This window comes from Ochotona curzoniae, unplaced genomic scaffold, assembly GCF_017591425.1.
Source record: "Ochotona curzoniae isolate NIBS_2020 unplaced genomic scaffold, NIBS_Ocur_1.0 contig_1014, whole genome shotgun sequence".
In the NCBI taxonomy this organism is placed as follows: Eukaryota; Metazoa; Chordata; class Mammalia; order Lagomorpha; family Ochotonidae; genus Ochotona; species Ochotona curzoniae.
Window position 1 is genome coordinate 13,485,915 of NW_024464920.1, and position 14,975 is coordinate 13,500,889.

Sequence of the window (14,975 nt, forward strand, 5' to 3'; positions counted from 1 at the left end):
AACCAAGTTCAGGTCTTTCTAAACGTGATAGAAGTTAAATGTGATAGAAAAGAAGCAGAGCATAAGTTGCTTCAAAGGGAATAATTGTGGTAAAGTCCTATCAAATCTAAGGGTGATGAGGAGATGAAAGCAAGAGTTTTAATGGATAGTGAAAAAGTGATAGTCCATGGAATGAATATTCTATGAGGCTGAAATGCAAAGGATTGCAGTACCATTAATTAGTGGTATACATTGCCTAACTAACAGAAATGAGTGTGCTGGTGAATAGGTTTGTAGGAATGTGGCAATTTCATTACATACAAGAAGATACAGCAACTACTAAACCACACTGATGGATGATTCACATGATCGCATGGCAGGGATATGTGTGGACGGCGTGATGGATCCAGGAACTGTCAAGGAGCTCAAGCTATTAACAATAGAGAAAGGATAATGGGAACTGATAAATGTCATGAATTTCAGAATGGATACTATATTAGAAAGCTACCGAGAAGAAATCATTTGGGAGAACATCTTTGGTTTATACTCCTAAGAAGACAGGTAAAAGGACCACAGTTGATAATATGTATCAGAAATTATTTCAAATCAAATAAAGGAAAATCTTCCAAACCAAAGAGATCTAATGCAGGTTAGTAAGATGTATATCAGACATGAAAGATTGAGAGGTAGAGGCAATAGTTACAATTAGGGAATGCAGGTAGCAGAACGCATATGGCTTAATGGTACGAATGGCAAACATTGACTTTTAAGATTGGACTAGTTGCCCATGATGCAAAATGCACTTTATCTGCTAGTTCTTTACAGCAAGACAGATCAACACTGCAGGTAACAGTTTTGTTATTTGTAACTGGGGGATTAGGATATATAAATCTTCTATATTCCTGATGATGTGGCCTTTTGGGTCTAAAGGCAAGAGCAGGCCACAGGCTGCTGTTAGAATGACTGCTGCTCTCTGTTCATCACTGATGCAGAACAAAGAGTAACTAACCACTAGAAGACTGTGGTTCGTTATATTCATTATCATAAAGCAAGCAGAATGGTGTTCAGTCAATGTTGTAGAGCTGCAGCAAAAAGGGTTTTGTAAAATGTTTTTGGAGTTTAGGGGTATAAATCTATGAAGACTCAGTAACTAGGTAGTGTAACTGGTCAAAACAACTGATCCTCTGAGACTCTGATAACCCAAGTTGGATTCTATTAAGAAAATTATCATGAGAGCTGGAGATACTTGCCAGTAATAAGAGAGGCTGGAGCTGGTAATTTATCCTCCCTCACTGTTCAGTGGTGATTAGGTCCTGTGATTGCTACAAACTTGAGCTCTGAAAGTTGAAAATAGATTTTGAACTGTTGAAAAGAGTCCAGAGAAGATTAAGGAAATCATTTGAGAAACTGTCAACTTTTATAAGGAAAAGGAAATGTCTATGTCCTTGGAAAGAGAAAATGTTCCGGAATGATCATTTTGGGTTTGAATTCATTCTAGGATAAGTAGTTGGCTTTTAAGTTGTCATGAAATTTGGATTTCAGCTGTGTTAGTAGATGATGTTCAAAAACCTAGGGAAGTTTCATTTAAACGCTAATAGGGTAACAAAGGGAAGTATTAAAGTATCCTTCCTGAAAATAGTATTACTGGTTGTGCTAGAGCTCTTTTGGAAGCCCTCCGGAAGCAAGGGAGTGGAAAGAACTGCACGGATTCTTCTGGACGACAATGGGTCTCCTGACTATGTGTACACAGATATGGATTCAACGACAAGTTTGGCTTCCTTTTTCTTTGTATCTTGTGTGATGGTGGATGATCTAATGTCTGTGTCTGTTTTGTCACCTGTAAATAATGACAACCACTATGGTTAAAAGATACTGAGAAACTTAATAGTGTATGAAGACCCCTAACTCACTGTGGGACTTCACTGCTAAATAGAGCCAGCATGGATACTCAGCTTCAGGCATCCTTCCGTTAACTAGTCTGCAAATATCCTGGATTCTGTATGCGTCTCAGAGAAAAAGTCTGATGAGGTGGGACTTCAAGAATGCTAGCTGCAAGACATCCTTCCTCTGCTTCGAGAGGCTCAATAGTCTTCATAACTTATTTACCTTGTTTTTGTTCTAGATCCGATTGGTTCTGTGAAAAACAATGTGCAGTAGGAGCAAATCATTTGGAAGCAGGATTGGCCGATAGGGATGATGAATGAGAATGGCCCGAGGAGATTAATTACGGAGAACTTTCTGTGAAAGGAAAGGTTGTAGATAGAGACAGAAAGGGGATGAGAAAGTACTGGAGACCAAACTTCTGCTCCCCATCTCTGTGCCAAAACCCAAATGTAGTTTGCATTTAACACAACTATTCATTTTTTATAATATAGGAAAAATTCTAGCAACAGAAATAAAAATCACATGCCCTGCTATCTGTAAAATCTACAGGAATGCGAAACGCAAGTTTTGTCTTCCTCCAAAATGTTCGATGTAAACTGAGCAATAGAAATGTAATACATATTTTTCTACATTCTCGCAATAAAACTCAGGTTTACAAACCAGGTCAGTTCTTACAGACTAAAACAAATCATCCATTCTGTGCGATAATTTTTTACTGTAATTTGATTTGTCTGGAACTGATAGATAAAAGAATGGAAAAGGGCCTGCTTTCCCTCCCATAATCCTCAGACTGTATTTATGCATTGCTTCAAGAAATAGGTTTTTCGGAATATTTTCATGCACAAGGTTCATTGTTCAGTGTTGTCAAAGGGTTCCAAAAAACTAGAAGAACTTGGATACCCTTATTTATGTATTTATTCATTTATTTTACCCAACAATAAACAGGTAAGTCTTTAGCAACTTTACTTAGATTTTGGTGAACATTAATACAAACTGAAAAGAGTAATTATTACTTATTAGAATATTACAAAAGAGCCATATTTAGTATGACTGCATCTATTAATGCATTTTGTTAACCAGTGAATATGTTAGAGATATGTTAAAATCAACTACATTTGCTGAAAAATTTAAGGTGACACATTGGCATTATATTTCCATTCACATAACATCAATAGCTTTACATACTCTGTATTTTGGATTATGTTATTTACTTTTGGTGACTATAAAATAATTTGGGGTTTTTAAAAACTGAGAAATATTGCTCAAGTTTAATTTTTCCAAACAAAAAGTTGACTGTTATAAATTCCACCTCCCACAGACCAGAATTCACTACTATTGGTCAGGGGCAAATACCACTGGCTGTGCGTCCTCAGTCACTCTGTGCCACTTCGCCAGGTTGGAGCCAAAGGTAAGATTGTACACTTGCTTTCTTCTTGGGCTGGAAATTCTTCCCTTACTGTAACAACCTTTAAAAATTGTTTGGCTTGCTTTAATATTTCCTGGTGAACTTTGATCTAATGTATTTGGTTTAATTTTATGATGAGCTTTATATAATTTTTAGAAAACAAAACAAAAACTTAATTAGTTTAGGAACTAATAGATGTCAATAAAATGATGATAGCTTCCAATAAAAGAAAATTATGAGAGCTTCCAATAAATGCTCTAAATCAAGAACACTATATTTTTTGCCAGTACAGACAGGGACTATTGCTTAATACTGATTAATCAATAAGTCAGTTTTGTGACAAATGAAAACATAGTGATATTTCATGCTTTTAAAAATACTCTAATGATCATATGGGACTAGACATTTATAAGGTATCTTAAGCTAAATATATTAAAGTCAAGTAACATTTTCAAAATATGGAATTGATGTAAAATAAATGGGCTCAAAGCTTTATCTAAGAAACTACATTAAGACTAGCAGAATATATTGAGGAGAGAAATGTAATTTTTTAAATACAGATTTCCTAATATTTTAAAGTTTATAAACAATGTCTTATTGCTAACAGCTTTTCTTAAGGCATAGGTCAAATAAGTAAAGTATTAAATATAGAGTATGGAGTAAGAAAAAGTCTAAGCAAAGTGAATAATTACCTTGAACAATTGAAGTTGTCAAAGATTAACAAAGAAAATATTTTGCAAGGTAACTGGTGATCACAGTTAATGCTTCACACTTGAATATGGGAGAATGAATCTTGGAAGGTTTGCAAATCAGTGTTTTATGGAACAAGGTTTATTGCTTATTTCTCAGAACAGCTCAAATGTGCAATCCTGCAAAGACTTCTGCAAAAGCAAGTGAAATACTGGCTTAGTTATCCCAGTGTGAATTTTAAAAATTATTTATGAAAAGCAGCAAGGATGAAAAGGAGTTCCTTGTACGGCTTCTTATTCTCAGAGGAATTTCATATCCTTCTGCCTAAACCTGCCTCATAAAGACTTTCTTTCAAGTAACTGGAGGTCAGTTGATCTTCCAGTTAACTCAAGTTTAAAAGTACTGTTTATCATGAATCCCCCTTTATACGGGTGCAGAGGTACAAACAGCATATCAACTGTTCTTGAAGTAAACAGAAGGAGTGGATCCAGAATACAAAAGGCTACAATTTTAAAACGTGTTTGATAAAATGTTGTGCAATACCTATGATCACTGTGTAATAATTTTGATAGGCCAACTTGAATGTTTAAAAAAAAGGAACAACTATTTTTCCCTCAATCAATGTATGTATGTTCAAAGGAGTACATAAAACCTAAAATAATTAAGATGATCAAATTTTGATGAAATCTTTCAAAAACATGATGTCATCATGGAAAAGAGAGCTTATTGATTATTTAAAACAAACAAGTGTCCTAATCCTGCATATGTTCAAGTCCTCTATTCAAGAAAATTTGCCAGTTGTCCCTTGGAAATTTCATTTGTGTTAAATATAAGATTAAACCATACGTAGCTACCACAATGAAATAAAATGGCAAGAATTAAAGGAAATTATCTTTCTGCTCCATTTTATTATGAGGATTTTGAAAAATATTGCATGAAATGTTAATATTTATATAAATATTAGATTATATTTCTATTTAGATACTTAGAGGAAAGAAAGAAGCAACAATGGGAAAATCTTCATTATATGGCTCTTAGGGAAAAAAAGCCTTAGTTTTGAATATGCATGAAAGAGTTATAAATACGTATATAGTTACATCATAAGTCAATTGTGTCTCAATTTCCCTACCTGAAAATGGTGTGACAGTTGAAGTCACCATCATCTTCATCATCAGGCCTGCAAACCACAGTTGATATAAAAATATTCATTTAGATGATAAAAGTCTTACAGTGAAAAGATTTGTGAATGAGAGTACCACAAATTCTTTCTGCACCCAGTTTTTTCCATTTTTTTCCTCTATGACATAGAATCAGTTTTGTTGTCCATAAACTATTCCCTTTAAAAATGTGGAGAGAATTGTGAGTGAATCTGATCATCTGGCACCAACAGCCCTCAAAAATCATATAAGCCATTTGTTATGCATACACATTACTACGTAATCAAACCTACCTGATTAAGTTTCTTGATATTGATACTGATTTATTATTCCTATCTAATAAAAGCTATTCATGAACTAATACCAATGAAATATTTACATAGTTTAATATTTTGTGTTTAGGAAAGTTTGAAAAATGAACCTTTTGGGAAGCCTTATTGTGGGACTTGTCATCTTGGGTGTGGCAGCAACGGCCCCAACTCCAGAGTCCATCAATTATGACTCAGAAACTTACGATGCTACCTTGGAAGACCTGGACCAAACATACAACTATGAACACATACCCATTGATCAGGCTCAGGTAAATTATCCCACCTCCTGTTGGGGACACTAAGCACTTTGGATAAGGGATCATTGATGTTTGCGATTCTTTTCAAAACAATTTTTTAAGCTTAAAAAATGTCATAGTAACTTTTCCTCTAGAAGATGGCCAATCTTTTGAAGTTTAATATTGGAAGTGTTTTTGCTTTCATGCAGATCACTCTATTTCTTCCAAATCTAATCCAAAAAATTTTATGAAAGAGTTTCTGTCAAGTTAGAATAGAGAAAATTTGGACAGCTAACCCATGAGGAATAAGTTTTTTTTTCATTGTGTGTATATATATTTTTAGTAATATGAGAAATGAGGACAGTTTGGGCGAAAGAAAAACCTGTGACATGAAAATAAATTGTAAGGAAGTAAAAATTGTACAGAGGAATTACAACGGTTTGGAACTTCATCGTGCATCAAGAGGGAATGTGCTTCTCTAAATGATTGATTGTTTTTCTGGCACTAATGTGGGCATTGGCAAGGTTGCAGCACATTACATAAATCTGATATGACATGTTCCTAATTAAATGCTAGACTTTTTACATAGCTAAAGGATTCAGGGTAATTTTTATGAGTCAGAAAACAAACAGACCTTGAAATGCTAGAGTATAGTTAATGTACAACATTGAGAAAATCCAATTAACTATAAATAAACAACAAAGTATATTTTATCACCTTTAATGGATTATAAAATGTTTTGGGAAATCTTTTAAGCACAAATATTCTTCAGATAACTATTTCAGATACTCAGGGCTACAAAATATTTAGGCAAAACCAGTAAACTTAACCGTATGGCAATTAAGCATATAGTGATTAAGAAGATATCAATTTTCAGTACTGTTTGCTGAAATTTTATTCATTTCAATAAGCAGCATTGCCTGTTGTCTTATAAAGTACAAGAGTTAGGGCCCAGCACGGTAGCCTCACAGCTAAAATCCTCACCTTGAACTCACCAGCATCCCATATGGCTGTCAGTTCTAATCCCGGCAGCCCCGCTTCCCATCCAGCTCCCTGCCTGTGGCCCGGGAAAGCAGTCGAAGATGGTCCAAAGCCTTGGGACCCTGCACCCACATGGGAGACCCAGAGGAGGCTTTGCGCTCCTGGTTTCAGCTTGGTGTAGTTCTGGTGGTTGTGGCCGTATTGGGAGTAAATCACCAGACGGAACATCTTCCTCTCTGTCTCTCCTCCTCTCTGTATATCTGGCTTCCCCATAAAAATAAATAAATATTATTTTAAAAATTCAAGAGGTAGATTTTTAGAAAACAACAGTTTATTTAACTCTTGTCCCTTCCCTTTCCCTCCTCTACCTTTCTTCCTCTCTCTCTTTTGATCACGCTAACTTCTCCCTGCTGCTCCTCATCTCTCTCTCTCTCTCTCTCTCTCTCTCTCTCTCTCTCTCTTTGAAGTTTCAGGCTCAACAGCAGATCACTTGCTTTCTCCATTTAAGCTGTGCTTTTATTTTCCACATTTTCTTAATATTCACTGTTTTATCCATTTCACAGTATGATTTCTTTTAAAGTACAAGTGCATCAAAAAAGATCATAAAAAGAAAGTCAATGGTTAACTCTTCTGCCTTGCGTATGTACTCTTACATTAAATTAAGTATTTTTGTTCAAACCTCATTTCTCAAAAAAGTGTCCCATGGGATCCAAGAACCCCGATGACTATTGTAAGTCTTCTCTTTTTGGTAGAGTTTGAGATTGGGGTCAAATGTTCTATTTCCTTCAGAAGACTCAAGCACAATAGAAGGGCTGGGGTTCCCTAGACACAATTTTAGAGTAAACATTTACTTTTAATTTAAAAAACAATAATTGTTTCTTTGTTAAAAGGCAGTGAGACAGAACAAACAGAGAGAGTAAGGAGCTCTTCCAGGAAACCCATCCAGGGGCCCAACATTTGAGACATCATTTGCTGCTTTCCCAGGTGTTTTCCTGGAACAGGAGCAGCCAGTTCTCAATCTGGCATTCACTCACTCCCATTCATCACAGTACTGGTTCCCAGATCTCACTGAACCCATTCTTCGGTCCAGAAAACCATTGGCATTCTCCATATTCTGAAGACTTTCACAGCATCAGCAAGCTGAAGTTAATAATCATTTCCCTAAAAACATGGTTTAATATACAAATTTTCCCTGATATTTACATATTCAGCAATAGCATCTTTCCTGCAAGGTTTTATATGTACGTATAAATAGGTCATCATATCCTTTCATGCTCTATTCCTTTCCCGATGCATTCTTAGTTTGAAGCACAGTTTTTCTAAACAGTTGCAGTTCTAGCCACGCTCAGAATCCTGAGCTGCCCTAGAAATACACTAGCAATCCCTGTGTCATGATTTAACAATCATTTGTGATGAACTCGCATCAGGAAACCACTCTACAGATAGGCAGATAGACATAAGTGTGGATTTCCAAAGACATGCACAGTAATGGAAAAACATGTTTTATGTCTTTACATATTTTATTTATTTATTTATTCATGAATGAATAAATAAGCTCAGAGATTTCTTGTCCCCCTCCTCAATATTATAATACCATAATCCTTAAAAGACAGTCACAAATCCATCATCCTGCTATTTCAGTGCATCTTGATATTGTAGGTCTAGACAATGCTAAAAAGCCCAGCACCCTATTATCAAGATGCATGCAACAGTTTCATTGGGAGTCCATCTTTAATTCAGGAGAAGAAATGCATAGTGCAATATATCTTCACTTCTTGATATGATAGTCTCTTTTTTACAGTTCCTCTAGATGAATATATACACATGCATAAATATCTAAGTATCTGTTGATGTTGTATTTTACATAAAAGGTTGCCTTGTATCAGAGAGAACATATGATATTTGCCCTTTTGGGATTGGCTTATTTCACTGAGCGTAAGAGTCTCTAGTTGGAACCATTTATTGCAAATGGTAAGATTTCATTTCTTTTGAATGGCTGAGTAGCTTTCCATAGAATAGATGTTCCACAATTCTATATATTTTAATTTTTAAAAAATATTCTTTACATTAAAGGCAACGAGAGAGAAAGTGTGGGAGAGAGAAGAGAGAATTCCATGTTTTTATACATTTTTGGGTTGGACCAAGCCAAAACCAGGAGCCAGGAAATCCCCATCTGGGTCTCCCATGTAAGTGTCAAGGACCCAAGCATTTGATTCCTTTTTTGCTGCCTTCCAGGTGTATTAAAAGGGGTTTGGATTAAAAGTGGAGCAGCAAGGACTCAAACTCATGCTTCATTATGGGATATTGGTATTGTAGGTAATGTTCTAAAAATAAAGCATTTTACTTACTCATTATTTTAAAGAAATGTATTAATGTATTAGGGTCACAGAAAAAAAAAAACACTACAACACAATTAGCACCAATTCTCATGTTGAACAATAATGTAAGAGAACAGATCCCATGAAGTTCATGAATACAGTTCTGAAATATAATTATTCTTTTTCTTTCTCTCACTCCCCTTTTCCTTCTATCCTTTGTTCCCTAATTTCATTTTTAGATAATACATTTTAATTTACATTACAGTTAAAGGCTTAATGTTCACTAAACAACGGATTCAAGAATAAAATACTGGTAGTTCAACAGGAATACAAAAGGGGTTATAAATAATAATCAAATGAGCAGATGTCCATTTAACTCATCTAAAACAAATTTCACAATAATCACTTTAAAACACAAAGAAATATAATATAAAACACCAGTACCAAAAGGTAAAAACTAATGCACTCATTACAAGAAAAAAATAGAGAAAAACATAAACAAGATAATAAAGACACAATGGAGAGTAACTTTCGGACAGTACTTAGGTACTCCAGTTGAGATATTCACAGATTATTAATAAAAATTGCTTCACAAGCAACTAAGACACAGTTTCTTATGAGAGGATGAGAAAGAATGACGATAGATCCAGTCATGTGAATGAACTGAAGAACACAGAATATATGAGTAGCTTGAATTTAGTCCTGAAAGTCCAGACTCTGATGATTTGCCGATTTATCTCATTCTAGCACATACAAGTTGTTCTGATGTTGTTACTCCTATGCGTTTGCTGAGTGATCACTGTTTAACACCCACTGGGAATGGCTGTGAATAAGAAATTAGTTAAAATAAAGCACGTGGAGAACACGTATGAGATCAGAATTTTTTTCAACATTTTTAATCTTGGTTCTAAGGGAATGATTTTGCCTTGTTTAGCTTGGAATTTATTTCATCTGTTGAAAATGTAACTTTACATTCTAAATTGGCAAATTCGTAGAAAAACTAAAAAGTGATTCTCAAATACATGTCACTTTCTTATAAATTTTGTACTCTACATCTGTGAGCAATGTAAATCATCTTGGCAATGCTTTAACTTAGTAAACCCTCAGCCATTGAAGGATATTGCAGAGAGAATTATCACATGTCCGCTAAGAATATCATTTCATGATGTATTTATGGCACCTATCACACCTGCCAAAATCATGTGCATACTGGAATATCATTTGTGTTATTAGATTGTTAATCTAAGATTAACAAGGTGAGCCTTTTGGATCAAGATCTTGTTGATAATGACAAAGCCTGAAGTATAAACAATTCAGGGCATAGAAATTGGCTGTTACATGCTTGATACACACAGGCCCATGAGACAAGGAATGCAAAGGTCTTTGGAAACAGAAAAACCTGCAACTATCAACAACAATGCATACCTCAAGCCTGTAGACACAGGACCCATGAATTTTTTTTTCTAAAGATTTATTTATTTTTCTTACAAAGTGAGTTATACAGAGAGGAGGAGAGACAGAGAGAAGATCTTCCATCCGATGATTCACTCTCCAAGTGAGCACAACAGCCGGTGCTGTACCGATCCGAAGCCAGGAGCCAGGAAGATCCTCTAGATCTCCCACACAGGTGCAGGGTCCCAAGGCTTTGGGCCGTCCTCGACTGCTTTCGCAGGTCACAAACAGGGAGCTGGATGGGAAGTGGAGCTGCCGGGATTAGAGCTGGCGCCCATATGGGATGCTGGCACGTTCAAGGCAAGGACTTCAGCCACCAGGCCATGCGGCAGGGCCCAGGACCCATGATTTTCACATTAGGATACAAGTCTGATCGTCACCTTAATTTTGGCTGTGTGAAATTACACAAGGGTATTCCCAAAAGCTCATGAAAAAAATGGGACTAAAGAGGAAGTTTATTTTGCAAGGAAGTTTGAAATGTACTAATAGTTTTTTATTCATCTACAACAAAATGCCTGAGGCAGACTAACTTTACAGAAAGAAGTCTCATTAGTGGTTCTGGAGACTGAAGAAGGTAAGGCCAATACTCACCCTTGTTCTGATGTGGGGAGCGTGGTGGACGGCATCACAACTTGAGAGCACAGGTGAGAGGAATAAATCACATCTAGACAGAAAACAGGGAAATAATTCAGGGATTGGGATTAATATATTTAACTTTCTTGAGAACTCAAGGGTTTCATGAGTGCTACTTTAATCCATTCCACCTGCAGCTTTCCTTTAGATCTCCCACTAAGTCTCACCTCTGAAAAGTTTTCTGTCATCTCCCAACACTGTTAGCCTGGGAATCGAGCTTCCAACACATGAGTGCTTGGAGACAAAGCTCACCCAAACCTCAAATCCTGAGTGGAGAAATCAGGTAGGCAAGCGCTGAACTTCTAACTCAGAGACTGTGAACTGAAAGGAGCTCTAGTTTTAAGCTTCTAAGTTTATTACAAGTTGTTGTGCAGCAATAGAAAGCTAATCAAACATGTAATATATTTTTTTCAGAATCAAATTTGAATCATAATGATCCAAGTCTTGAATTGTTAAATCCAATCATTTTGCAGAGCCAATGAAATAAACCACCCCCAAATCCACGGGGAAAAATCTCAATTCGGTTGCTTTGATTTGTAGTGGTGGTGACATATTAATATCTTCTTCTGTGGTTGAAAATAGTCATTAAAGCTTTTCTCTTTTTGAAAAATAACATGCAATAGTAATAGTGACCACTGATTTATATTTCTGATGATATTGAACATCCACAAGCCACAGGATTCTTTGTTAGCAATGCATTTTAGAACCAACAGATCTATTGTTATGATGTTACCCACTGTATACATTTGCTGATATGATGTAAAATAGTCAATGGTTTTTGTTTCTTTGTTTTACAATTTTTTTTATTGGAAAGGCAGATTTACAGAGAGAAAGAGAGAGAGAAAGATCTTCCATCAGCTAGTTTACTCCCCAGCCATCTCTGCAATGGCTGGAGATGAGCTGACCCAAAGCCAGGAGCCAGGAATTTCCCCCAGATCTCCCAGACGCATGCAGGATCCCAAGGCCGTCCTCTACTGCCTTCCCAGGCCACAAGCAGGGAGCTGGTTGGGAAGCGGGGCCACCGGGATGTGAACTAGTGCCATATGGGATCCCATTGCACACAAGGAAAAGTCTTTAGCCATTGGGTTACCACACTAGGCCCAATGGTCATACATTTAAGGATTTCACTTTACATCAATCACGTTATTAAGAATTGGCTATAGTATATATAATCAACCTACAGACTTTTTGAACTCTAATAAATAGTAATTAATTCTCATTAGAAAGTGTAAATAGTATACTTCATTTCTTTCTTACAACCAAATGTTCCCATCGAAAGGATGAAAATGTTGAGGCAGAGCTGAAGAACTCTACTGGATTAAGCAGTACGATATGTAGTGATAACGATGCTAACTTTTCTTCTCAGAAAATAATTTTAATTAGAAAAGTATTTTAACCTTTCACCAAAGATTTTATTATCTTTCCTCCATTTTTCACCTTGTTTGAAATTGTTCTGTTAACTTGAAACTGGCTTTTGTTTATGTTAGTGTCATGTATTCCAATACAACTAAAAGAGAAAGGTCTTCTTCTATGGCTAGATAATGTGAGCTAGAAGTAACATTTTTCCATAACTGAAACTGTTGTGTAATTACTGTAAATAGTTACTTACTCACCAGAAAACAACATTGTTCAAAGGATGCTATTAGTTGAGTGTTTTCAATTGAGAGTGTTTTTGATGATGGTGATTATGTGATAGGGCCATGCTCATGGCATAGCTTTTGCACTGGGGATAATCTCCTTCTCAAAGGTTGGAGGGACACTCAAAGTGTTTATTAAAAGAAAACATTAGCCTGGCCCATAAGGAATGATTTCTTTTCCCAGAAAAAAAATGCTCAGTAGCAGCATTCAATATCTATCTCATGTGGAAGGATGAGAATTTCATTCTAATGCTTACATTTCCTTGATTCCACACATAAAACCAGCCTTTTCCTAGCTGTAATATTAAATTATTTGTAAAAAATATCTGTTCCTTTATTCTACCTGCAATGTCCCTGCGTCTCCAGGAAAACTGCAGATACCATGGTAGAGTCTTTTGAGTTCTTGCATTTCTGTATATATACTGGCAGTCTTCAACTCTGCCTCAATTACGATGACACCCACAGTGTTTTTCATGAAGGTGTGTAGAAAAAGTTCTCTCAGGTCTCAGTATCAGAAGAGGTTGCCATCTAAGAAATTTGCTTGTTTCCTGCATTATCTATTGTGCAACTGACTGTGCTTGTCCTATCTGGAGCCCAACTTTGTTTTGTTTTTAAAGAGCTATTTGTTCTTATTGGAAAGTCAGATAGACAGAGAGGAGGAGAGTCAGAGAGGAAGATCTTCCTTTTGCTGATTCACTCCCTAAGTGGCCACAACAGCTGGTGCTGAGCCAATCTAAAGCCAGGAGCCAGTAGCTTCTTCTGGGTTTCCCATGTGGGTGTAGGGACCCACGGCTTTGGGTTGTCCTTGACTGCTTTTCCCAGACCACAAGCAGAGAGCTGGATGGGAGGCGAAGCTGCCAAGACACAAACTTGCACCCATACTGGATCCAGGGACAGGCAAGGCAAGGATTTTAGCCACTAGGCTACCGTGCTGGGCCCTGCAGCCCAACTTCGTTAAACTTTCCTGGGGTGTATAGAGTATAGATTTGCCTCCTTTATTTTCATGTCGCTCTGATTTCTCACATAGACTTGGGTGAAATATTCAAACTGTATCATATCCATTCTGGCAAAATACATGCAAACAACAAAATAGTAAGAGTATCAGTAAATATTCGCTATATGAAATTTCTTGGATGAAGAATGTTTTTCCCTGTGGATTTCCATTATTCATACTTTTTTCCTCTTCCATGAACAAAACTTGTTGTTAGATTATTTAAATAATGCTTAAGAAGAAAACTGACCATTGAAATGAACTAATTCAATTTGGAAGAATTGCTTTTAGTAGTGAAGAAGCTATAAATTTCCAGTGAAGGTAGTTGTATGAATTGACAGAAGAGGAATGCCTTCACTTAAGCTGTCATCATTATAAAATGGCACCTTGGAAAATAATTTCAGAGTATATATGGGTGTCCCACAACATCAGAAATTTCTTAAGAAGAATCAAACCAATCCTGTACAATGTGCAGAAACTTAAGTTCACCTTTGAAAATGATATAAAAAACTCTTAACACCAAGTTTTCTAACTATAACAAAATTATATAAAACATTGTTTATGCTAAAGGATCATTTGGCTTAAAAACTACTTCTTCTCTGAACCCAGAGTATTTAAAGTACTAATATTTCTACTGTATATTTGCTCTGGTGACAAAAGGTAAACAATATTTTATCTTTATATTTGGAATTATATCTTACTTTGGCTAAAATATACAGACCGTGTTAAGGTTTAAAACATATGGTTTGCATATTAAATACTTATCCTGGAAGAAGAGCCTTTACCTCTGTGAACCTGAATTAAACACTCATTTCTAGATATGGCAAAAACAAAGGCCACCCTTTGCCTTCACCGAGGATGTGCTGGGCGGATTTAGGCAAGGATTTTGCTAATCATATTTCCACGAGGTCATCTGTTCATATTTTAGATGATTATTCCAACAGTGTGAAACCGTTTGAATTTCATTTGAAATATTTTAAAACCTTACAAATCGAAGAGGCAAAAAAATATATCTTCATGAAGGCTCACTGATAACCTTCACCAGTGCATTCCATTTAATTGCATCATGCATTATTTACACACCACATACATGAGCAGACAACAAACCAGACAAACCGGGCAACCCAGACAACGACCCTGGAAGGAAGCTGTCCGCATTCCCATTTCATAAAGAGTTACTGAGGATCAGAATTTTGCCCAAGGTTACTCAGCTGGTAAGTGTCAGAGTGAAATGCAAAGCAGCAGTTTTAATGCCAAAGCAAACAGAGTTCAGCATTCAAAGACTCCATTATTTCTCTGCT

The 14,975-nt window shown here is 36.1% G+C and overlaps 1 protein-coding gene across 1 annotated transcript in view; it reads left to right on the forward strand.

Moving 5' to 3' along the window:
- Positions 1-3,197: 3,197 nt before the first annotated feature.
- EPYC (epiphycan) overlaps positions 3,198-14,975 on the forward strand; it is a 32,706-nt gene continuing 20,928 nt past the window's right edge. Inside the window, exons 1-2 of the mRNA XM_040989595.1 lie at positions 3,198-3,271; positions 5,518-5,695. Coding sequence (XP_040845529.1) covers positions 5,531-5,695 — 165 coding nt within the window. The 5' untranslated portion in view covers positions 3,198-3,271; positions 5,518-5,530. The remainder of the gene's footprint in view (positions 3,272-5,517; positions 5,696-14,975) is intronic.